We start from the raw sequence: 23,415 nt of genomic DNA, 5'->3' as shown, positions 1-23,415 counted from the left end.
CCAAAAGTACATATATGAGCCAAGGTGGCGCAGCAGTTAGAGTGCAGTACTGCAGGCCACTTTAGCTGACTGTGTTCAGCAGGTCAGCGATTCAAATCTCACCGGCTCAAGGTTGACTCAGCCTTCCATCCTTCCAGGGTAGGTAAAATGAGGACCCAGATTGTTGGGGGCAATGTAAATATATATATATATATATATATATATATATATATATACATTGCTTACTGGTGTACACCGCTTAGAGAGTGCTTACACTTAAAGCGGTATATAAGTCTCATAAATAAAATAAATAATTTAGTAGAGCCAAATTAACATTGTAGTTGCTCTCTAACAAGATATTGATTCTCTCCCTACTCCTCCCGTCAGATATAATTTAAAGTATTTTTAAAACTTGTTACCATCTTTAATGAAGTTGCTTTGGAAGTAGCATACATTTCCAGGATAAACATTTTCCAAACTCAAATTCCCAGAATCATTGTACTTCATTAGTTTCAGTGTTGGAAACTTATCTCTTCACCTGGCAAACAGAATTTGGAATGTAACCATGAGAGAGAAGAGACCCACATCTTCGGACAGGGCAAGTCCCAGAACTGCATCTGCTGTTTCAGAAAAGGAGGCCTGGCATAACCAATGATTAGATTCCCAAGGTTAAAAAAAAAAGTAAAGAAATCCCTGTGGATTTTGACTGCACTAGTCGTTGCTGACTATAGGGGGCAGTACTCATCTCCGTTTCAAAGCCATTGAGCCAGCGCTGGCTGAAGAGGTTTCTGCAGTCATGTGGCCAGCAGGATGTCATGGAGCGCTGTTACCCCTGTTATGGAAGTGGTACCCATAGCTAAATCTGACCCTAGATTCTGCCTCGGTTTACCTTCCCAATAAGCAGCCAGTCGGAAGATCATTTAAAATTAGTTTATTAGGTACCCTGATAAAGTGGGATCTTCCTATGAAAAGGAGATGCACGAGATCCGTCTTTTTATAATTAACAAAGAAAAATGAAAGAGGAAAGTTGGTTGGACAAGATAAGGGTAACCCCTCCTTGCAGAGCAAATCAACTACAAAACTTGTTTGAAGTTGGATAACCAGATGGCAGTTGACACTAAGAAAGTTTTTCTTATCACGAGATAATCTCCAGGACATCCTTCTGTAAATTATCTTTTTGGTTTAGGAATGTTAAAAGTTATCCAATCAATCCATACAACCCTAGGATAAAAGTTTTCTTACATTCCAATCTACAGTCAACCTGAACATTATTTTAAAAGACGGAATACAAGTCAAGTTATAATATAAAATAACTGTGTTAGTTAACCAATTACAAAATCCATGTCACGTGCCCCTCAGTACTTATTTATCTACTTGCATTTGCATGCTTTCAAACTGCTAAGTTGACATAGGAGCTGAGCCAAGGACGGGAGCCACCCTGTCGCGTGATACTCAGGTCTCAAACCTGGGCTGCCAGCTTTCCAGCCAACAAGCCCGGCGTCTTAATCACTCAGCCACTGTGCCACCCTCAGATTCCTAAAGACGGTTTCAATACCCCCCCAGAACGGCCTCTCCTCCTATGAAACCCCTGCACCAATAAATTTGGCAGTGGTATCAATCTCCTTGTTGAGAGCACTAGGAGGAGGAAGGAGTATTAGGAAGGAGTATCTAGCCACTACTAGTGTAGTGGCTAGAATGCAGTACTGCAGCTACTTCTGCTGACTGCCATCTGCCAGCAGTTTGATAGTTCGATCCTCACCGGCTCAAGGTTGACTCAACCTTCTATCCTTCCCAGCTTGGTAAAATGAGGGTCCAGATTGTTGGGGGCAATAGGCTGACTTTGTAAACTGCTTAGGATTGTAAAGCACTGTGAAGCGGTATATAAGACTAAGTGCTATTGTTGGTGCTAAGTGCTATAACCCACCATTATTGTTGTTTTTATAAATAACTCAAGGCGGTGAATATGCCTAAAACTCCTTCCTCCTCCTAGGACTCTCAACAGGGAGATTGACACCATAAATAAATAAAATCATAACAATAAAATCAAAACAATAATAGCAATAGTTTGGAACTTCCTTGGTGCTTGTTAACTCCCAGCAACTTGCAAGGAAAGAAGTATTGCCCTCTCCAGCCTTGACTTCCAGCCTAGATAATACCGATGCAGAAACTGATCTGTGTAGGATCCTTCATCCAACACTCCAGTGGCAAGCTGGATGCATGCAAACATGGTTGCTGCTAATGCTGCATTGCTGGGAGAGCAGGGGCCACTGCAGCCCTGCAGTTCTTAGGGATCCAGGACTGGTCCTGGTAGTTTGGGGGTGATAGTGGCAGCAGCAGCGGCTTTCCGCATAAGTAAGTACAGCTATACAGATTAAAATAAAATCCAGATATGTTTTAACCTATTAATAATGTATTGAAAGATAAATAGGTTTTTCTAGGGTCTTTGAACCAAACAGCTAACATCTCTTTTAATTAACACAGTTCTGTAACAAACAATAAAAAGAAAAAGCAATATAGAACCACGCATCAGAATTTGCAAAGGGATACTTAGCAAGAAAGATAAGGGAGTTACAAAGATGAGCTTGTATAAATTGATTAAATATTGAAAACTACGTTAATGGGATCTTGACCCTTTCCTCTCTTTTCAGGTTTCATTAATAGTATATGTGGCCCTCATTATTTGTGGGGGCTCTGCTCCAGCCTAACAAACACAGAACGTGAACCCATGGATCATGAGACTTTGCAGAAAAAACCTATGAGCAGGGACATTCACCATTTTTTACACCTGCAGAAAATACACAAAAACTCATCCAACAGCATCCTCTAAACACAACTCTGCCCAAATTCATTGATGGATGAAACACTTTACCATAGATGATGAGAACTGGTTTGCATGTATTTGTTTAATTTGATTTTGCAATATTTTAGCCCAATGGTTCTCAACCTTTTTAATGCCGTGACCCCCAACCGGTCGTAAGTCAAGGACTACTCAACTGGTGCAGCACCGTTTGCAGAATGGGACTTTTGGTGGGCTCAGCAGGGCAGAGACAGCCTGGACAATTCCTATTGGCTTTTGAAAGCCAATAGAATTAGACTCTATTCAAGAGAGTCTATTCTATTGGCTTTCAAAAGCCAATAGAATAAAAGGGAGTAGCACAGCTAAGGAAAAGGGGGGAAAAAATGGCAGACTGCATTGTTTGGCAACCCCCGTGAAATGGTCGTTCGACCCCAAATGGGGTCCCGACTCACAGGTTGAGAACCACTGTTTTAGCCAAAGTCAACTGCAAATATGCAAGGCCAATGAGGACCAGATATCCTAATAAAAAGATAAATATTTAAGCCAGCCTCACCTTCCAACTTTATGGATGTGATAGTACCCTAAGTTCCCCACATGCCAACACCTGGGAGATCTGCGAACTATAATCCAAAATTTATATGGAAGGGACCAGATAGAAGGGAGGCTGTTCTAATTTGTTTACTTATGAAGATAGCAAAAGGCACCAAAAGAATATTTACTAGAAAAAAAAATTCCTTTATCCTGATATTTGACACTGTGACCAGTGCCTTCAAAGGCAATAGGATCATTGGCAAGCATTAAAAATAAATCCCTCCCTCAATTTAAGATCAAATTACATATAGCTTTTTTGGGGGGCCAGTGGCAGTGGATTGACACTGCTTTATTCAAGGTTTTTTTTAAAAAAAAAATCTATTATGGTTCACAGCTCTGAAGTTCCCTGCTGGATCTTACTCTGCTTAATTTTTTGGGATCATACATTTTTGAGCTAACAGTTGCCATCTGCAGTAGCAAACTTTTTTTAAAAATATTGATAATTTACTTTTGAGTGTAACCATCTGTTTTTCTGTTCTGACCTTTCTACAATGGTTCCTCACATCCTTCTCCCTCCATCTTGCAAAGTTTCCGACCAATGGGATGTAGGGAAAGGGCAGACACTAATGTCTTGGCAAGTTGCAAAGCATGGCGGCTGGATTTCATGTGACAACAAAAGTGTGCAAATGTAAGATCACACTTGGAATATATTGCATTCAGTTTTGGTCACCGCAATATAAAAAAAGATGTTGAGACTCTAGAAAAAGTGCAGAGAAGAGCAACAGAGATGATTAGGGTACTGGAGGCTAAAACGTACAGTTGCAGGAATTAGGTGTGTCTAATTTAATGAAAAGAAGGACTGGGGTGATACGATAGCAGTGTTCAATATCTGAGGGGCTGCCATAAAGAAGAGAGGGTCAACCTGAAGGCGGGACAAGAAGAAATGGATGGAAACTAATCAAGGAGAGAAACAACCTAGAACTAAGGAGTAATTTCCTGACAGAACAATTAATCAGTGGAACCTGTCTCCAGAAATTGTCAGTACTCTGACACTGGAAGTTTTTAAGAAGAGATTAGACAACCATTTGTCTGAAATAGTATAGGGTTTCCTGCCTGAGTAGGGGTTGGATTAGAAGACCTTCAAGGTCCCTTTCAATGCTGTTATTCTATTATTCTGTTACTTTGTCTCTAGATCAATACTTCTCAGACCTGATGGATGGTGGGGAGAGGATATTGTTTTTACTATTTGTATATTGTTTTTTTTATTTTTTGTAAGCCACCAAGAGTCACTGAGGATGAGTGGGTGGCCATATAAATTCTCTTAAATAAAATAAATAGTGAATAAGTAAACATTCTCTGCTGGCTGGGGAATTCTGGGGATTGATGTTCACATACCTTAAAGTTGCTAAGGTTGAGAAAAACATTGCTCTAGATTAAGTGCAGTTGCCCTTCTTTTAGCCTTCCTGTGATTTATTAGGGCCATTTGTTTTAGACAGCACCATCACAGTCTGAGAGCCGATCTGACTAATTTGATAGCACTGGTATGATATAGATGTGATACACTAAGAATCATAAAATCATACAACTGGAAGGGGCTATTTAGGTCATTGAGTGCAATCCCCTGCTCAGCACAGAAACAGAAATTAAAACATTTTTAATGATTGCCTATCTTCTTTTCTCATATACAAGTTATGTTAGACAATTATCTATCTGTTTGTCTATCTGTTTATTTATTTGTTAAATTTATTTGTCGCCTATCTCATCACCATGGGGTACTCTAGGCAGTATGTATTAAGAGATTGAAAAAAATAGTGAATGTGGAAATTCACCCTTCCCATTTCTTTATATCCCAGTGATGTGAACTTGAACATCAAGGTCAAAGAAGGGCTGTAATTTAGCTAATGTTGAAAAAAGTTGATTTTATAGGCTTTCTTTAAAATTCTGTGTCCTTCAACTGGTCCGGTTTTGCCACCAAAAACAACTTATTCCTGGAATGTTTTCTAATTGCCTTTTTGGCAAGCTCTATTAATTTATTTTTAAGAAGAGATTGTTTTTCTTTTCATTATGTTGGTAAACAAAGCCGTAAAGAGGAATATATCTTCAGAATTTCAGAAGTCAATGTATGAAACTGCTTTAGTATTAAATGACATCTTCAACTCAAATTAAGATTTTCACTTGTCCTTTTCCCAGTGAGCATGTATTGTGGGTATGTCCCAAAGATGCTTTTTTACAAGGCAACTGGACTTTCTTATTTTTTCTTTGAAGACATTTCACTTCTCATCCAAGAAGCTTCTTCAGCTTAGAAGCTTCTTGGATGAGAAGCAAAACATCTTCAAAGAAAAACAAGAAAGTCCAGTTGCCCCATGAAAAAGCATCCTTGGGATTAACTGCAACCTGGATGACTGAGATTCTCCATAGATATTGGGGGCATAATTAAATTGCAGCCTTTACCGTTAATTTATTTTTGTCAGTATTATTATCAAAACCACAGTTAAAGATCTAGCGATAAATTTTTTTTGATGGCCCTGTGTGTAGCTGGAAGATCTTTTTTAACAGTTGAAGAAAAAGAGAAACTCAGCAATAACAACATAAGTAAAACATATTTAAAAATGGAATACATGGGTGTAAATGCTATCATCGCAAGATGCTACATGTAATGATAAAAAGAAATCTGGTTGGTCAATCAAGGTATTTCCAATTTCCCTTTCAGATAGGCTTTGACATCAGTAATGGAATTAAAGTTGGACACATATGGGGGATATGTGGTTTATGGATTATGGAAATTAAAGTTGGAAATATATGGGGGATATGTGGTTGGGAATTATTTGTATAATTCTGAAGAAGCACTCAGTTGTGACAAGGAATAACCAGCCTAGTGCCATTTAAGTATTGTGGACTACAGGGTCCATTAGTGCAACTAAAAGGTCTTGAAAAGGTAGACAGTATCAGGTTGTCTTCTGTAGGTTTGCCAAGTTGGAGTTATCTCAGTTGTTTATCTGTCAAAAAGATTTGAAGCGACTAAGAAATTTCTTAGAATCTTGTGTTCCCTGTTTCTTCTGCTCCCTAACATTCCCTCCTTTTCCAATTTGGGAGAAGAGAATCTGTTAAGAAGACTTTTATCAGGACAGGTGTTGACAAGCAAATATCCTACTTTTGTTTTGGACCAACTCCCATCAGCTCCATCAACCAAGATGAAGGATCAAGGATTAGGGAAATTTTAGTTCAGATATCTAGAGTCTGCTGGACTGTCTAATTCTGCTACAGGGATTTATACTGACTCAATTCCAGAAGGATCTGGGTCCCTGCCAACACATACGCATAGAGGATATATCCAAGGCCTCTGAGCTTTATGATGCCAGGGAGCGAATGTGTAGTTTGCAAATCTGGACTTGATGCACAAAACAACCTGGAAGTGATCATCTGTGATGACCTAGGAAAAATGCAATGTGAGCACTTAACTATTGATGCCAGTGTGTTGAGGGACAAGCTAGGTCTGTGGGCTGATTCTGCACAAAAAGGAGCAACAGAGAGAAAAGTGAGAATTACTCCCTCTCCAGCCTAACCCTAAGGCCCTCCCCAGTGGCAATATTCACACTGAACTCATAAATCAACCACATTTTAGTTTAGCATACTGTGTGAATGCAGCCTATGTAAATGGTGCAAGCATATATTCATACTCCAAATGGCTGTATCACAAACATCAAGTTTTAACCACAAGACCTCTGGCAGAGATCCAGAAAGGAGCAGGGCCAATAAACAGAAAATGTCTGGTCTGACTTAATTAATATTTGTCTCCAGCTTTATTTGTAGACTGCAAAAATATATGTGTACATGATTTTGTGTGATGGGTTCAGTTACTTTCAAGGTTGGGAACTCAAGTTCTTTTGGGTCAACAGTAAGGTGACCAACTTTTTTACAACAAAAAGGAAGACACGAATAAATTGAAGAAAAAAATATCGTAAATAAAAGAAACATTATATTTATTGCAACAATAATACAGAATACACTATAATATGATCAATGCATAATAAAAAACATTTGTAACAATAACATTTTATATTGTAATTATGCTTACATGCTTATTAATTATTTAAATGAGTACTTTTCCATTGAATGAATATTTTTTGTCAATGTATTATCTTCTAACAATATATTGGAAATATCTGAACAAGAAATATCCTTCATATTGAATTTTACGGCAAGTGCTGCAGCTAGAGTATCAACATTCAATCTCGATTTCTCACTTGTCCAAAAATCTACACGGCTGGACTGCGCGGGGGTGGGCGGCGGAGGCAGGTGTTGTGAGCCAGGCGCTCCAGGATGGCTACGTAGATGCGCAGGATGAGGTCGTGGCAGTGCAGGTCAGCACTGCATAGATCACCAGCTGGCGCGGCCCATGGAAGGTCAACTGCCCGCCGCGCCCCCGCCCACAGCCGCCCCACCAGCACCACTGCCCTGCCGTGGAGAGCCAGCCCCGTGGCTCGCAAACCACCAGCCAAGCCAGCTCTGGCCCTGAGCCAACCCCCAGCACCACCGCCCACCCTGCGCATCCCTGTAGAGCCGCCCCCACGGCTCGCAAAGGCAAAGCACCAGCTGCTTCGGCTCCGGCCCTGCAGCTGTCCCCCCAGCTGCCCCCCAGCACCACTGCCCACCCTGCGCATCCCCATACAGCTGCCCCCGCAGCTCGCAAAGCACCAGCTGCGCTGGCTCTGGCTCTGCAGCCACCCCCCAGCACCACCGCCTACCCTATGCATCCCCGTGTAGAACCGAACAGGGAAGATCAAGAGAAACTTACTGCTCCAGTCTCTTCCAGCTATCTGCGGAACTAAGTAAGAGATGGTGTAGTTGGGTAGCAGTGAGGGGTGCAAAGTTCCTGCAACTTGCACATGCAAAGTTTGCCGCCTGGGTGTTTTGGCATGCTCAGCAGCAATTCCTATTGGCTTTCGAAAGCCAATAGGGGGAGTAGCATGGCTCAGGCAAAAGTTGAAAAAAAACATCAAAAAAAGGTCCCGGAACGCCTTCTGGGCGTTCTATGAGGGAAAAAAAGCCCTGCAGATAAGTCTTCAAATATAGAAAAAGAGGACATTTAGGAGGACATTTTCGAGGGAGGACTGTCCTCCCAAAAGGAGGACAGTATATGGAAAAGGATGACATTTAGGAGGACACTTTTTGAGGGAGGACAGAACTCAAAAAAGGAGGACGGTTGGTCACCTTATCAACAGCCATGATTTTGTTTCTTCTAGAGTACTCAGTTGGCCTGTATTTTGGAATCTATAAACTCTACAGTGGCTATGGTAGCTAAACAAAGTTGCAAAAATAGGGATGGCTAGTTCAGGAAAAACTGAAAATATGACTGAGGCAAAATAAGGTAACACTGTTCAAAGTCAAGATTTGTTTTCTCTTGTTCCAGAGTTCAGGACAGAATAATGGCTCTGAATTTCACAAAAGTAAATTCTATAAGCCATTAGGAAAAAGTTCCTAACAGTAAACATAGTTTGACAGAGGAATCGATGATAAAGAGATTTGTGGGTTTCTTTCCTGGATGTATTTAAGAACAGGCTAATCATCCACCTATCAACAAGCCTTTAATTTGGGTCTCCACAATGAGCAAAGGGATGGATTACATGGCGTAATTCACCAGTGCTGTGGCTCCCTGTGGGGTATTCCAACTTGGGCAATAAAACCAATTTGGTAAATTTTAGCTCAGTGAAGCATTTTCATTGACTCAAAATTATAGAATCATAAAATAAGAGTTGGAGATAATGTAGTTCAAAATTTCCCAACCTTGGTAACTTCTTAAGGAGTGGCATCCAGTACCCAGAATTCAACATATCTGAATTTTTCATGGTTGGGAACAGTGATCCAGTCCAAGCCCTTACCATATGTAAGAATCAGTAACAACAAATGGCTATCCAGTCTTTCAAATACCCCCACCTAAGAGTATCATCACCTCCCAAGGCAATCAAATTTGTTCTTGAACAGAATTTACCAATACAAAATAAAAAGAAGCAACAAGCTTTTTTTTTTTACGGCTGTATTCATGTTGTGTAGCCGTGAACACAGCCCATACAAATTGTTGATTCCTGTCTCCCTTAATACACTGGCTAAACATGCAGTTAGTGGCAGATTGTTGCTAATTGCTAGCTATGTCCTGGACCGGAGACATGAATTATCCATTCTTTGTCCTCAAATATCATGTTTTCTTCTACAAGATAAGAGAATATAGCCAAAAAGGATTTCATGACAGCATCATCCTTGGTTAAATGCAGTGAACTTCCCCTTCTTTATTAGTTTAAAATTTGAGTCAGATGTTTTAAGTGGAAGGCTGTATAAAATTCATTGTCATCCATTTAGTTGTTGTTTTTTTTAAAAAAATCTTAGGAGAAATTTTGGCTTCAAAATTTCCACTCAGCCTTGAAGTCCAGAGGATGATTTTCTGACAGACATGGTTACTCTCAGCCTAATCTACCTCACAGGATTGTTATGAGGAAAAATGATGGGAAGAAAAGAATGGAGTCATATATACCACCTTGATTTCCTTAGATAAAGGGTGGAGAGAAACGGAATCTATCTCACTTAAATAAAAAAAGAAAGAACTACTATTTTTATGGATTTGCTCAAAATATTGTGGACTAATAGCTGGTGGGTTTATGTGCAGAGTTGATACCTAAATACAAAAGCACAAGAGCAACTAGGTTAGGGATAGTTGAGGGTTTGTAGGTTAGATCCAGTCCAATTTTACAATATGATTTTGATATTATATCTGAAGCCGGTTTCATTATATTTTAAAGCTAGAGGATTTGGTTTGATTTATGGTAATTTCAGGAAATAACTGCCTTTAATTCATAGAATCCGTTTGATGTCTTTAGCCTTTAAGTGTTTACAGTGTTGTATTCCTTGAAAAGAGAAGCAAGAGGCAGGAAATTTAAATCGATTGAAGATCCATTCAAGAACGTAAGAAATGTGACAGCATTTCATCTCTTTTGTGAATGTTAGGGCACTTATCTCTAACTGCTATCGTACTGTGGCCAGCTTTAAATACAAGTAAGAATGTTGGAAATCCTCCTGCTCAACAAAAGAAGTTTTTTGCAGCACAAACCAGACAGAGAGATTATGCTAGTGGCTAGAACTTGGATTTTAAATTTCTGTTCTCAATCAGGATATTCACATTTTTGTTTTTGCTACTCTGGTCTTGCAACATCATTTAATCTCTGAAGGATCTATGGTTACCATCATGCTATAGATAGAAATTTCTCTATCCATGTCAGATCATTATTGCCTGTACCAGGGGTCTTCAAACGTGGCCCTTTTATGACTTTGTGACCTTCTCACAATGGGGAAGCCAGATTCACTTAACAACGCTGTTGGTAACAATTGCAATGAGTCACTGAACAACTGTGGCAAGAAAGTCGTAAAATGGGGCTTTACATCGTAAAATGTCATTTAACAACTATCTCACTTAGCAACAAGGATTACTTGTATTTCTCTTATTGTCACAAAGGGTGTCGTGGAAATGACTTAAAATGTTTAGTATGTTTGTTTTTTGTGCTTATTCTTCACCAACCTTCCCCATTTTACTGGTTATTCAGATGTGCAGTCCCCAGCTCTAAGATGTTGCTTGTGCCTAAAAATTCTGGGAGATGAAATAAAGTAAAAAGTAAAATAAAAGTAAAAACCTGCATTGTTCTCCTTCATACTGCATAATTTGCATAAGTAGATTTCAGCCTTAGGAATTGAGTTACCTTAAGGAGGAAAGAAATATAACTGAACTGGAGTTTAGGACCTGTTTTTTTTTTTCCACCTTCATAATTCTGCTGCACCTTTTTTTTTTAACGGGCAAGTTTTTTTCATTTTTAATCGCCTCTTTTATCTCTACCAGAGATGTAAAGCACCAAGCTGCCAAATGTAAGGACAATAGCTCGGTGCCATTATCATAACATGTAAACGTCAATACATTTTTCTCCTTTTATAGAGCTCTTAAGAGCAAGCTGATAAACATGAAGACAGCTTTCTATGTAAATGTCTTTCCATAAATTTAATCAGCATTCTTGCAGGTTCAATACCTTGAGTCTCTGAGCCTTTCCTTATTTCTGAGTTCAAGTGCTCTCCATCCATCCTTGAGTTGGCAGCAAGCTGTACTGATATTGTTACCCCTCTGCCCTCTCTCTTCCCAGCCACTGACAATTATCTGATTTCTCTCTAGAATACAGGTAGTCCTCGCATTACAACAATTCATTTAGTTACCATTTGGAGTTACAATGGCTCTGAAAAAAGTGACTTGTGACCAGTTTTTGACACTGTGGCAGCATCCCCATGATCACATGATCAAAATTCAGATACTTGGCAATTGACTCATATTTATAACGGTTGCAGTGTCCCAGGGTTGTGTGATCATCAAGGGGGAAGTCAGATTCATTTAATATCTGTGTTACTAACTTAACAACTGCAGTGATTCACTTAACAATTATGGCAAGAAAGGTTGTACAATGGGCCAAAATTCACTTAGCAAGTCTCACTTAGCAACAGAAATTTGGGGCTCGGTTATGGTCGTAAGTCAAGGACTACCTTTAAAGGGTTATAAAACCTAACACAATATTTTTCAAACTTGGCAGCTTTAAAATGTTGTGGACTTCAACTCCCAGAATTCCCCAGCCAGTGAAAACTACTGGCCTAAAAGATTTAACATACCGTAATATTCATCTTGGACAATGTTGGAATAAGTGGGAAGTGAGGAATGGGAAGCACTTTTGCATCACATCAACTAAGATGAACTGGAGAGGAGATCACGGCAATAAAGCAGAAATTGTTACCAAGGCATGCTTGTGCCAGGGTGAGATGCAAATGGGAGGGAATGTCCTTTAACATGTAATGGTCATCCTTACCATGTGGATAGCTCAAGACAGAGAAAGTTGCAGTTCTAATTCTAAGTGTCCTTATGCTCTGGATTAAGCATTTTCCTTGCAACCTAATAGTATTGTGAAGGGCTTCCTAATTTCCCATGCAGTACTACATGGGTTGAATGCCCCCTGGATGAGATGGCGATGAAGCATTTATGCTTGGAAATACACACACAAACTTTTTTCATGGAACACATGCAAAGATTTGCTTTCTAAATATACCATTATTGCTATTTATAATATCTTTCATAGATGCTTAATTCACAGATATAATAGGAACAAAGAGAGGAACCCTGGCTAAATAGCAGTTTTGAGAAGAGGTCCCTCCACCATTCTTGTACCTTTTCCATTGTCCCTCTAACTTCTCAGTTAACTCTGCTTCTGTTTCTTTCTCTTCCATACAGCAAAAGTTACCATAAATGCCGGCGTATAAGGCGACTTCCGCGAGCGCTGAAATCGGCGCCAAAGACGGGGGTCGTCTTATACGCAGAGCCGTCTTATACGCCGGAAATACTGGTAGTTTTCGGCGTATAAGACGACGTTCTAGGAATGTGGCTCGGCGATAAAGACGGGTCATCTTATACGCCGGGTCGCCTTGTACACCGGCATATACGGTATTTCTCTGCCTCAAGCTCTCTATCCAGCACTAAACTTAGCTTTGAAGTAAAACGCAGGATTTAGTTAGAGTTATCAAATTTCAGAGCAATGACCCAAGAATGGCTGTGCATGGCCATTCTTTCAATTTTGCACATGCTCTGGGACCATTCCTGGGTTTTTGTGGGAAGTTGTAAGAATCAATAAATGTAGATACCCAAGGTTTATTTCAGTCATAGAAATCAATCCAATGCATACTAATTTGACAGAGAAGAAAAAAGGAAGACGACTACAATTAGCACTTGACTTACGACCACAACTGAGCCGAAAATTTCTCTTGCTAAGTTGTTAAGTGAATTTTGCCCCATTTTATGACCTTTCTGGCCAAAGTGATTAAGTGAATCACTGCAGTTAAGTTAATAACACTGTTGTTAAGTGAATCTGGCTTCCCTGTTGACTTTGTCAGAAGGTTGCAAAAGGAGATCAAGTGACCCTGGGACACCGCAACCATCATAAATATGAATCAGTTGCCAAGAGTCTGAATTTTGATCACATGACCACAGGGATGTTGAAAGGGTTGTAAGTGTGAAAAACGGTCAAAAGTCACTTAGTGCCGTTCTAACTTTGAACGGTCACTAAATGAACTGTTGTAAATTGAGGACTACCTGTAATTGGTAGCTCTAATTTAGGGGGTCTCCATCCTTGCCAACTTTACAACTTACGGACTTCAACTCCCAGAATTCTTCAGCCAGGTTGGCTGGCTGAGGAAATTTGGGAGTTGAAGTCTACATGTCTTAAAGTTGCCAAGGTTGGAGACCCCTGTTCAAGTTCATCCACAGCCTTCTTCTGTTCCATCCTTTCTCTGCCAATGCATCTTTTATCTGCAGTTCCTCATTTCTGAAGCCTATCAAACATTTGCTACTAAACAGACACATTTGAAGGAAGTGCTATTGCGGAGAATGCAATGAATTGATTTCACAAAGCTTTGGTACATTACAGTAGAACTCTAGTGCCTTTCTTGTTTCCGTAGGTCTGGTGAAGCTGGGCATACACTGCATCACAGGGCAGAAAGTTGCCATTAAGATAGTGAACCGGGAAAAGCTTTCTGAGTCTGTACTGATGAAGGTAAGCGAATCATATTTCTCAGGATTATAGCAGGGGGTTGAGGGATGGGTGAGGGAGATTGGAGAAGATGGAATCCAAAAGAGCAAAGGACTGAATCCACAATCCAGCGAGAAATACATTGCATGCTATGCTTTCTATGCATCTCATCTCTTGCCTCTCACTTTCCTTCCCGTGGGAAGGTCGAAGTCTGATAAAATCTAATTGATTCATAGTCTGTATTAGTGCCCCGAAAGAATTTGCCAGTCAATTTCTAGCCACTGGGAAATTTGCAAAAGTAATGCAGTCTCTCACCAAGTTGTCAAGTTTAAGGAAAGCAGCACAGAGTGATGTTACTAAGGTGGCTTCTCCACTACTTAGAGTTACTTAGAGCAACTTCATAGCAACCCCTAGCTGTCATTGAAGTTATATGCATCCTGTTCTCCTCGTTGCAATCCCATCAATTTGGCACAGCAATGGAGGGATGACTCTAGAAAGAGTTCTAAGTAACTGATGGAAGTTGGGGGGCAAACTATGATATAAGCATCATGCAAATGCATGACTTTTAGATATTTGCATCTGACATCATGACTCAAGTACACACTAGTATCATTTGTGCAATAACCTCATGGTACACACGTCCTTTCGGCATCCTCACGGCTTGCTGTGGACTCTTGTGGCAGGCAGCAAGTTGTTAGTGGAGAAGGAGCAGTAAGATTTTGCTGCCTAACAAAGGATGTGCAAAACATAGACAGGTATTCTAAATGTAGATGGCCTCTAAGTGAGACTGGCATAACCCAGAATAGAATTGGGTTTAGGTTAAACTTCCATGGCTCTAATATTCTGACCCTGGCTTGTTTGTCCAGATGGTCTCAGTCTGCACCACCAGAGCAAATCTTTTTCCATGCCTTTGATTTGTTCTGAAATGGTATAGGATTTCTTGTCTGAGCAGGGGGTTGGAGTAGATGACCTCCAAGACCCCTTCCAATTATTATTATTATGGATCATCGCACAGTCAGCCAGATGTTCAGACTGGATTTGGCATTTTGTCTACCTATCGAGTCCTTACCCAGGACCTGGGATAGGCAGATGTGGATGTTTGATAGTATTACAGATATCGTCGCAGGATGGAAGCAGTTCCTAGTAAGGCCGCCTTTTGCAATTGACTAATAGCGAATTTGTCAATGCCAGTGGTGTTCAAGTGGTGCTCCAGTTGTTTTGGGATTGCACCCAAGGCACCTATGACTATTGGTACTACCCTTGCTTGCTTTTGCCACAGTCTTTCTATTTCTATTTGTAGGTCTTTGTATTTTATTATCTTCTCCAGTTCTTTCTCGTCTATTCTGCTGTCTCCAGGCACTGCCAAGGCCCCTTCCAATAATAATAATAATAATAATAATAATAATAATAATAATAATAATAATAATAATAATAATAATAATAATTATTATTATTATTATTATTATTATTATTATTATTCCTTCCCCCTTTTTTTTCTTTTTCCTCCTTTTCTTTTCCTTTTTCCAGGGGTGCTTTTGGGGTATGGTGCTCTACTCTGGAGTCCATGGCTAAATCTCAACATACTATACATTTGAGTAGGATTAAACACACTAAAACTACATAACCCAACACCCAGCTTCTTTGTTATAATAACTGTTTATGAGACATGATTACTTGTGTGGCACATGAGCTATTCTGTGATGGCTGTTCACTATTCATACAGAAAATGTTAGTAGTCTGCTCTTGATTACACTAGAAATTTCCCCTCCCAGTGATGGGATTTAGATTGACTTCCAGATGAATTTTTAATCCTAAATGATGCAATCAAGACCAGTACCTGATCCAGCATGCTACAATATCCCTGCCTGATTAAAAGACCACTCAAGGGAATAGGCAGTTTGCATGCATAAATTGCTTCCATTTCTTTCCTATTTGTTTTTTTTATCAAATTTATATAGCCACCCATCCCACAAAATTTACTCTTAAAGGGTGTACAACAAATCTAAAAATTTCATTAAGAAATATTAGACTATCATTATTGTAATAATTATTAAAACATAAAAACTATAAAAATAATTGAACTTAAAATGAAGGAAGAGTAGGTGGAGAGATATTCATATCAATATTAGTCTAGCCTGAAGGACCCAGAGATTGCAAGGAAAGCACTGTTCATGCAAAGTAGACCAAGGACAATAGTTTTCCAAATCTCAAATTTTTTATTTGTTTGTTTGTTTGTTTATTTATTTATATAGCTACTCATCTTACCCAAAGTGATTCTGGGTGGCACACAACAATGAAAATGAACATATAAAAATGGTGATTTTATTTATTGTCTGTCTGTCTGTCTGTCTGTCTGTCTATCTATCTATCTATCTATCTATCTATCTATCTATCTATCTATCTATCTATCTATCTATCTATCTATCTCACATCCTGGGAAAAAATTTCAACTTTTCCCCTCAGGATGCCACTATAGGGCATTGCATTCCAAAACAACTAGACACAAAGAGGTTTTTTCCCATGCCATCACTCTGCTGAACACCTAACTCCCACAGCACTGTCTTATGCCTAAGGATATCTAACCATGTAGTAGGACTGTATTACTATTATCCTTCTCATCTCTCCTGTTACCTGCTTCTATTGGCATCTTATGACTATTACTTTGTTGGTTGTATCTTATAATTTATTATTGTATCTTATGATTTATGACTCTGTTGCTTGTATGTATACTGAGAACTTAGTATACATACTCAGAGACAAATTCCTTGTGTATCCAATCACACGTGCCCAATTAAAACTCCTCTCCTCTCCTCTTCTCTTCCCTTCCCTTCTCTTCCCTTCCCTTCCCTTTTCTTCTCTTCTCTTCTCTTTTTCCCTTCTCTTCTCTTCTCTTCTCTTCTCTTCTATTCTATTCTATTCTATTCTATTCTATTCATCAAATTTCCATATAGCCTGTCAGGCACAAGTAACTAGCAACAGGTTTGAGTTCAAAGCACTAAAAGTTTATTACATGCTATATGTATGCAAGAATCTGATCTACTAATGATCAAGACAAATTGGCGCTAAGTAAGAGTTAACAGAGTTCATGGGCTGGTGGTGATGGTGGACTCAGGTCTCTTGTGGCTGCACAAGGATAGCACATTTGATCCTGCATTCAGGCTCTGCCTAGTCATCTCTTATATACACCACTCCTTATATATGTGGGACTCTGGCTTGTTTACAAATAAAAATACAAATATTTAAAAAATATTGCAATAAATATCATAAAAACCTAAAAAAATACGAACTGAATGACTGAAGGAAGAATTAAAAAATTACCCCATCAACAACGAAGGTCTAGGCAACATCTAGGCAGGTCTTCCAAATCATTCTTGCTCAGTAAGCATATCATGAAAAGTACAGGTATTCCTCAAATTACAATAGTCCATTTAATGGCTATTAAAAGTTTAAAAACAACAACGACATGACCACTTTTCACACTTACGACCGTTGCTTCATCCCCATGGCCATGTGATCAAGATTTGGATGGTTGGCAACTGACTCACATTGATGACGGTTGCAGTGTCCCAGGATCATGCAATCAGTTTTTTTTTTTAATTGAAAATTTTTAGATATTTTTACAAAAAGCAAAAAAAAAACAAAAAAAAAATAACCCTCGCCCACCCACCCCAACCCTCCCTTTCCATCCCCCCCGATCTTCCCAGAGCTGAGTATAGGCTTAATTAAAATTTTTAAGAATCTTAAAAAAATTGAAAAAATATAAGTCATAAATATATCTAAATACCTTACATAAACAATTTATAAAGTAATTAACAATCATGCAATCAGTTTTTGTGACCGTCTCACTAGGATTATCAAAGGGGAAGCCAATTTCGCTTAGCAAACGTAGTACTAATTTAACAAGTGCAGCGATTCATTTAACAACGGTATCAAGAGAGTTCGTAAGATGGGGCAAAATTCACTTAACCAATATTTCTCTTAGCAACAGAAATTTGGGGGCACAATTGTGGTCGTAAGTTGAGGACCACCTGTACTTCCTTTGGGGTCTTGCTCCCTTGGGGTTTAGGCAGATTTGCCCCCCCCCCCACTTCTGTCATTTCTCTTTGTGAAGGAAGACCTTGCCCCTCCTTGCCCCAAGCCTGCTTGTAAAGCTCTTAAGTGCAGCCTGTCAAGCACCAGTCAGGAATGGTTCAGATAGAACACAGAGCTAATCCTCGACTTACAACAGTCCATTTAGTGACCATTCAAGGTTACAACGGCACTGGAAAAAGTGACTTATGACTGTTTTTCACACTTATGACCTTTACAGCATCTCCATGATCATGTGATCAAAATTCAAATACTTGGCAACTGGTCCATATTTATGATCATTGCTGGGTCCCAAGTCATGAGATCACCTTTTGTGAAGTAAAATCAACGCTGAAGACCAAAATTAAAACAACAGCCACTTGCTCTTTAAAGTGTTCTATAACTGTCCTAACCATCGAAAGGTGTAAACATCCACCACATAACACCTATTGAAGAATCAGCATCTGTCACTTGTTTTTGATGCACAATAGTAATTTTAAAAGCTTCAAAAAAGCTTTAAAACCTGCCTCAAATAGCAACTTTTATCTGTCGCAGCAAGGTGTGAAACTGTACAGGTGGTCCTTGACTTATAACCATTCATTTAGTGGTTGTTTGAAGTTACAATGGCACTGAAAAAAAAAGATTTATGACCATTTTCCACACGTTGCAGCATCCCCATGGTCACGTGATCAAAATTCAGATGTCTGGCAACTGGTTTATATTTAGGACCGTTGCTGGGTCCCAAGTCATGAGATCACCCTTTGCAAACTTCTGACAAGTAAAATCAATGGGGAAACCAGATTCATTTAGCAACCGAGCTACTGACTTACCAACTGCAGTGATTCCCTTTAATAACTGTAGCAAGAAAGATCATAAAATGGGGCAAAACTCACTTAACAAATGTCTCACTTAACAACAGAAATTTGGGACTCAATTGTGGCCGTACGTTGAGGACTACCTGGAGTCTATTCCAGGGGTGTCAAATTGCCGGCCAGCGGGCTGGATGCATCATCGCAAAACTGCGCCCACCCCATTGCTGGCAATGGCAAAAAAGTCACGATATGTCGCGGCATGTCATGTGACATTGCGAGTTTTACACCCCTGATCTATTCTCTTCTGGAGCCGAGATAGGAACCAATGGCCATGAATGGCAGTGACCAAAGGGAGGGTCCTGGTGAAGCCGCCTGAAGTGACCACTAGGAGCTGGGGAAATCTTACCCCTGTCTGCATCAGCAACTAGGCTCTCAGTGAGGCACAGATGAAGCATATTGCCTGCCAATTATATTGGGAGAAGAGAGGGAAAATGACTTTAAAACTAAAGCAACTTTACTCTGCTTCAGCTGTGGGTTGTGGGTAAGAGGACATGGTTTTGTATCATGCTTGGAGAGAGGCCATGACACCTTCAGGGGACACCTTCTGTGATACGTGTCTGTAACTATTCCTTCTGGATATTGTGGTTACACAGGCTTGATGAATGCATCACCTGGCAGGACAACACAACCACTCATGATTCAAAGAAATTATCATAAAACCAGGGAAAGAAAGAAAAAACCTGGCATACGAAGAAAACAGCAAAATAATGTAGTAGGGAATAAGTGACATGAATATGAGCCAATGGGAAAAATCCTTGTCTCCATCTGCTTCGAGCTCTGCATCCTAGGACACAAAGAGGATTTTATTTTATTAATTTATTTATTGAATTTATATCCCACCCACCTCACTGTGGCTCCTCTTATTCCTGTACATATAAACACTCGGAAAGGGACAAATTGCTGCAGCCAACTCGCCATGGCCAACTCATCGCGGGACAACCTGCCCTGGTGGGGCAATTTAACAATTCAATGTAATTATTTTAAAAAAATAAAATATATATATATTAATTTTTGTCATTCACATTTTATTTTGTCCCTGTTTTTGCATCCCTTTTTTAATGATTCTATTCCACCATTTCTTTGATATTAGTGTAACTCTTGTCCTGGAGCTTTTCACGGTGAGTTGGATGTGGCTACATGGCTGCAGCACGTTGGCTGTGGCAAGCTGAGCATGGCAAATTGTCACAGACCCACAAAAACTTTCTCTCTTTTTTCTTCCATTGCAGGTGGAACGGGAAATTGCCATTCTGAAGTTGATTGAACACCCTCACGTACTCAAACTCCACGATGTCTACGAGAACAAAAAATACTTGTAGGTATTTATTTGCAGATCACCTCCCACTTGCAAATGGAACCCTGGATATTTACCTGCCAGAGTGAAATACAGGTAGTCTTCGACTTACAATAGTTCATTTAGTGACCACTTGAAGTTACAACGGCACTGAAAAAAGTGACTTTTGACTGATTTTCACACCTAACGACCGTAGTCACGTGATCAAAATTCAGCCACTTGGCAACTGACTCATATTTATGAGGGTTGCAGTATCCCGGGCTCATGTGATCAACTTTTACGACCTTCTGACAAGCAAAGTCAATGGGAAAGCCAGATTCACTTAGTAACCGTGTGACTAACTTAAGAACTGCAGTGATTCACTTAACAACTGTGGCAAGAAAGGTTGCAAAACGGGGCAAAACTTATTTAACAGCTGTCTCACTCCACAACAGAAATTTTAACTGCAATTGTGATCGTAAGTCGAAAACTACCTGTAGTTTTTTCTAGATCAGGGGTAGGCAATCTTGGCTCTTTTATGACTTGTGGACTTCAACTCCCAGAATTCCTGAGCTGGCTGGCTCAGGAATTCTGGGAGTTGAAGTCCACAAGTCATAAAAGAGCCAAGGTTGCCTACCCCCGTTCTAGATATTAGCCACATTCTAACCTAGAATATTGTAATCTCTTTTCATGGATTTGCTTGCTAAGGATGCTACATTCAGGAGAAATATGGGGCCTTCTTTCAAGTCATAGATGTACTTATAGGGATTATAACTCCAGACTTATAATCATACGAATGGATACATAAATACAATTACATGCAGATTAAAAACTACTAATAGCACAGACAACATGAAAATTGTAGTTTGAGTTTAAAATGCCTTGCAAATAATTGCCAAAGGCTACTGATTAATGTGGTGAAACAGCCCTTGATTAGCACAATGTGTAAAGTCATTAAACCACCCATCTTCTCCAATCACCATGGTCGATGCCCCTCTCGTGTTCTTAACCACCATGTTGCCTGTAACAAACCTACATGAGATACCACTCAGGTACTGTTCTACCTTCCCAAAACCTTTTTCCTGATGTTTGATGTTCTCGTGCCATATCCAGAAGAGCAGGATTGGCCATGGACGGTTGCTTCAACATTTGCCATGGGATAGTATCATTTCCACACTTGCAACAGAGTAGTTTAGCGGGCTCAGAAGAAAGGGTGAAGCATCCATGGCTCTATTTATGAGGAACAGCTTGGTATTCAGGAAGAACAGACAGAAGGCTCCCCTCACAGCTGGCCACCTCCTTAGCGTCTGTTGTTTGAGGCAGTGACCTAATCTATTGAAGACAGGGCCAGTTTTGGTACTTCTTCTTGAAGGCAGACCAAGTTAAAGGGTGATAAACAATAGCCAAAGACTGTGGTTTTATGGAGCTGTTCTGAAGTGGACTCTTAAGGCTTTCTTTCTCTTTTCTCCCAAAACATTTATCAATCCAATTACCCCGTTCACTCCCAGCAGATTGAGGCTACCCTCCACCCTCACCCTCAAATTTATCTGTTGTGTTATTTGAATGGGGAGGGAGAGAAGATAGCAGAAGACAGGAAATAACCATTTCCTCCAATTTTGCTGAAATAATTAAAATTCAAAAGCTTGGTTTTTGGAAAGGTGCAGGACCAATAGAAAAAAAAGGAAGGGTTTGTGTTCCCATCTGCTTCTGAAATTCCTGGCACAAAGCGGTGGTTTCCTGGGTGGAAGATATCTATATTTCTCTTGGGTGTGAATGCTGCCAGAATGGCAGACCCACTGTGAGTTTGTGTGTGTGTGTGTGTGTGTGTGAGAGAGAGAGAGAGAGAGAGACAGGGGGGGGGAGAGGGAGAGAGAAATTGCAGGATAGTTGTGCAGCATACCAGGCGGTGCCAGAGCCCTGGCATTCTCTCCACATAAGCTTTCTTTGTCATCCTCTTCTGAATCAATGGGAGGAGATGTAAAGAGAGAGACAAAGCCATAGATAAAGAGAACGCACGAAAAAAAAAAAATGTGTATATGTAAATTGGGGAAAGGGATTATTAAATTTCAGAGTTCTCCCTACAGACCAAAGTTTTTTTCCTTTGACCAGAATTTGTTCAGTTAAATAGCCAAATGTGTAGATCTGGGGTTCCAAATGATCCTTGAAAAAGAAAATGCCATATGAATCGGTTCACCCGTCTCCCTGCCCTACTGGACATTTACATTTTTAGAAGATTGTTCCCTCTACACCCCCGCTTTTTTTTTTTTTTTTTTTTGGTTGATGTAAAAGCAAAATGAGAACCATTTTGGTGTAGTGATTAATGCAGCAGACTAGAAACTGGAAGACAATGAGTTCTAGTCCCTCATCATACACAAAGCCAACTGAGTGACTTGGGGCCAGTCATTTTCTCTGAGCCCTAGGAAGGTGGCAATGGAAAACCATTTCCGAAAAGCCTCACCAAGGAAACCGTAGGGGCATGCCAGGCAATCTCTGAGAATCTGACTCGATTGAATGGAATAAAAAAAAAGAGCAAAATGCCTTCAGCATCTCTTTGTTGGAAAGTATACCTCTGAGTCCATCATCTTGTAGGGCAACTACAGCCTCATGCTGTCTCAGGAATTCTGGGAGTTGAAGTCCAAAGATTGTAAATGGGCCATAGTTGCCCACCTTAGTTCTAGAGTAGGGGTGTCAAACTCAATTTCATTGAGGGCTGTATCAGCATTGTGGTTGCCCTTGGGGGGCTTGGTGGGTGTGGCCAGGGTGGGGGCAGTCTACTGGGTGTGGATGGAGTGGGTGTGGCCTACTGGGTGGGCATGGCCAGCTCTATATCATTCGCGTCAAGGGTGCCTGTGGGGGCCTGGGCAGGAGTGGGACAGATCTGAGGGTCTCTGGCCGAAGAGAGTGGGACCAGGGCAAGTGCCAAGGCATGGTCCACTGGAGGAGCCTCACTGTTCCTCTCAAGCCATGCAGAGGGGGGGGCTGGATGGTGGTACGGGCTGCCTGGAGCTCTGGGCAGCAGAGGTCAAATGCCCAGCCCGGCCCTCGAGCACCTGCGGCACCAAGCCCAGTGCCACTTCCCCAAGAGGGTGCCCAGCTGCACTTATCTCCTCCTCAAGGCTGCTGCTGCTGTGCTTGCTCTCCTTAGTCAGGTTGCTCGTGATGGGTACAAGGGCAAAGTCAGAGGGAGGCCCATTCCCTCTCCATGGGAGTAGACCCGGCTTAGCAATAGGATGGGAGACCCCCAGGATAGGCCAGAAGGAGGGGGCAAGGGGATGGTGAAAGGCAGCAGGGCAGGACTAAGGCAGG

General features: G+C 40.5%; 1 protein-coding gene across 2 annotated transcripts in view; it reads left to right on the top strand.

Annotated features, from left to right (window-relative positions):
- Positions 1 to 23,415, top strand: part of BRSK1 (BR serine/threonine kinase 1) — a 70,347-nt gene that overhangs the window by 11,979 nt on the left and 34,953 nt on the right. For both annotated transcript variants that reach the window (XM_039335165.1, XM_039335164.1), the window contains 2 exons: positions 13,829 to 13,923; positions 20,066 to 20,151. In XM_039335165.1, the coding sequence (XP_039191099.1) occupies positions 13,829 to 13,923; positions 20,066 to 20,151 (181 nt within the window). The remainder of the gene's footprint in view (positions 1 to 13,828; positions 13,924 to 20,065; positions 20,152 to 23,415) is intronic.

The sequence above is a fragment of the Crotalus tigris genome, unplaced genomic scaffold (assembly GCF_016545835.1).
Source record: "Crotalus tigris isolate CLP2741 ecotype Arizona unplaced genomic scaffold, ASM1654583v1 scf7180000017639.5415321, whole genome shotgun sequence".
NCBI classification, from domain to species: Eukaryota; Metazoa; Chordata; class Lepidosauria; order Squamata; family Viperidae; genus Crotalus; species Crotalus tigris.
This window is presented reverse-complemented; position numbering and strand designations above follow the sequence as displayed.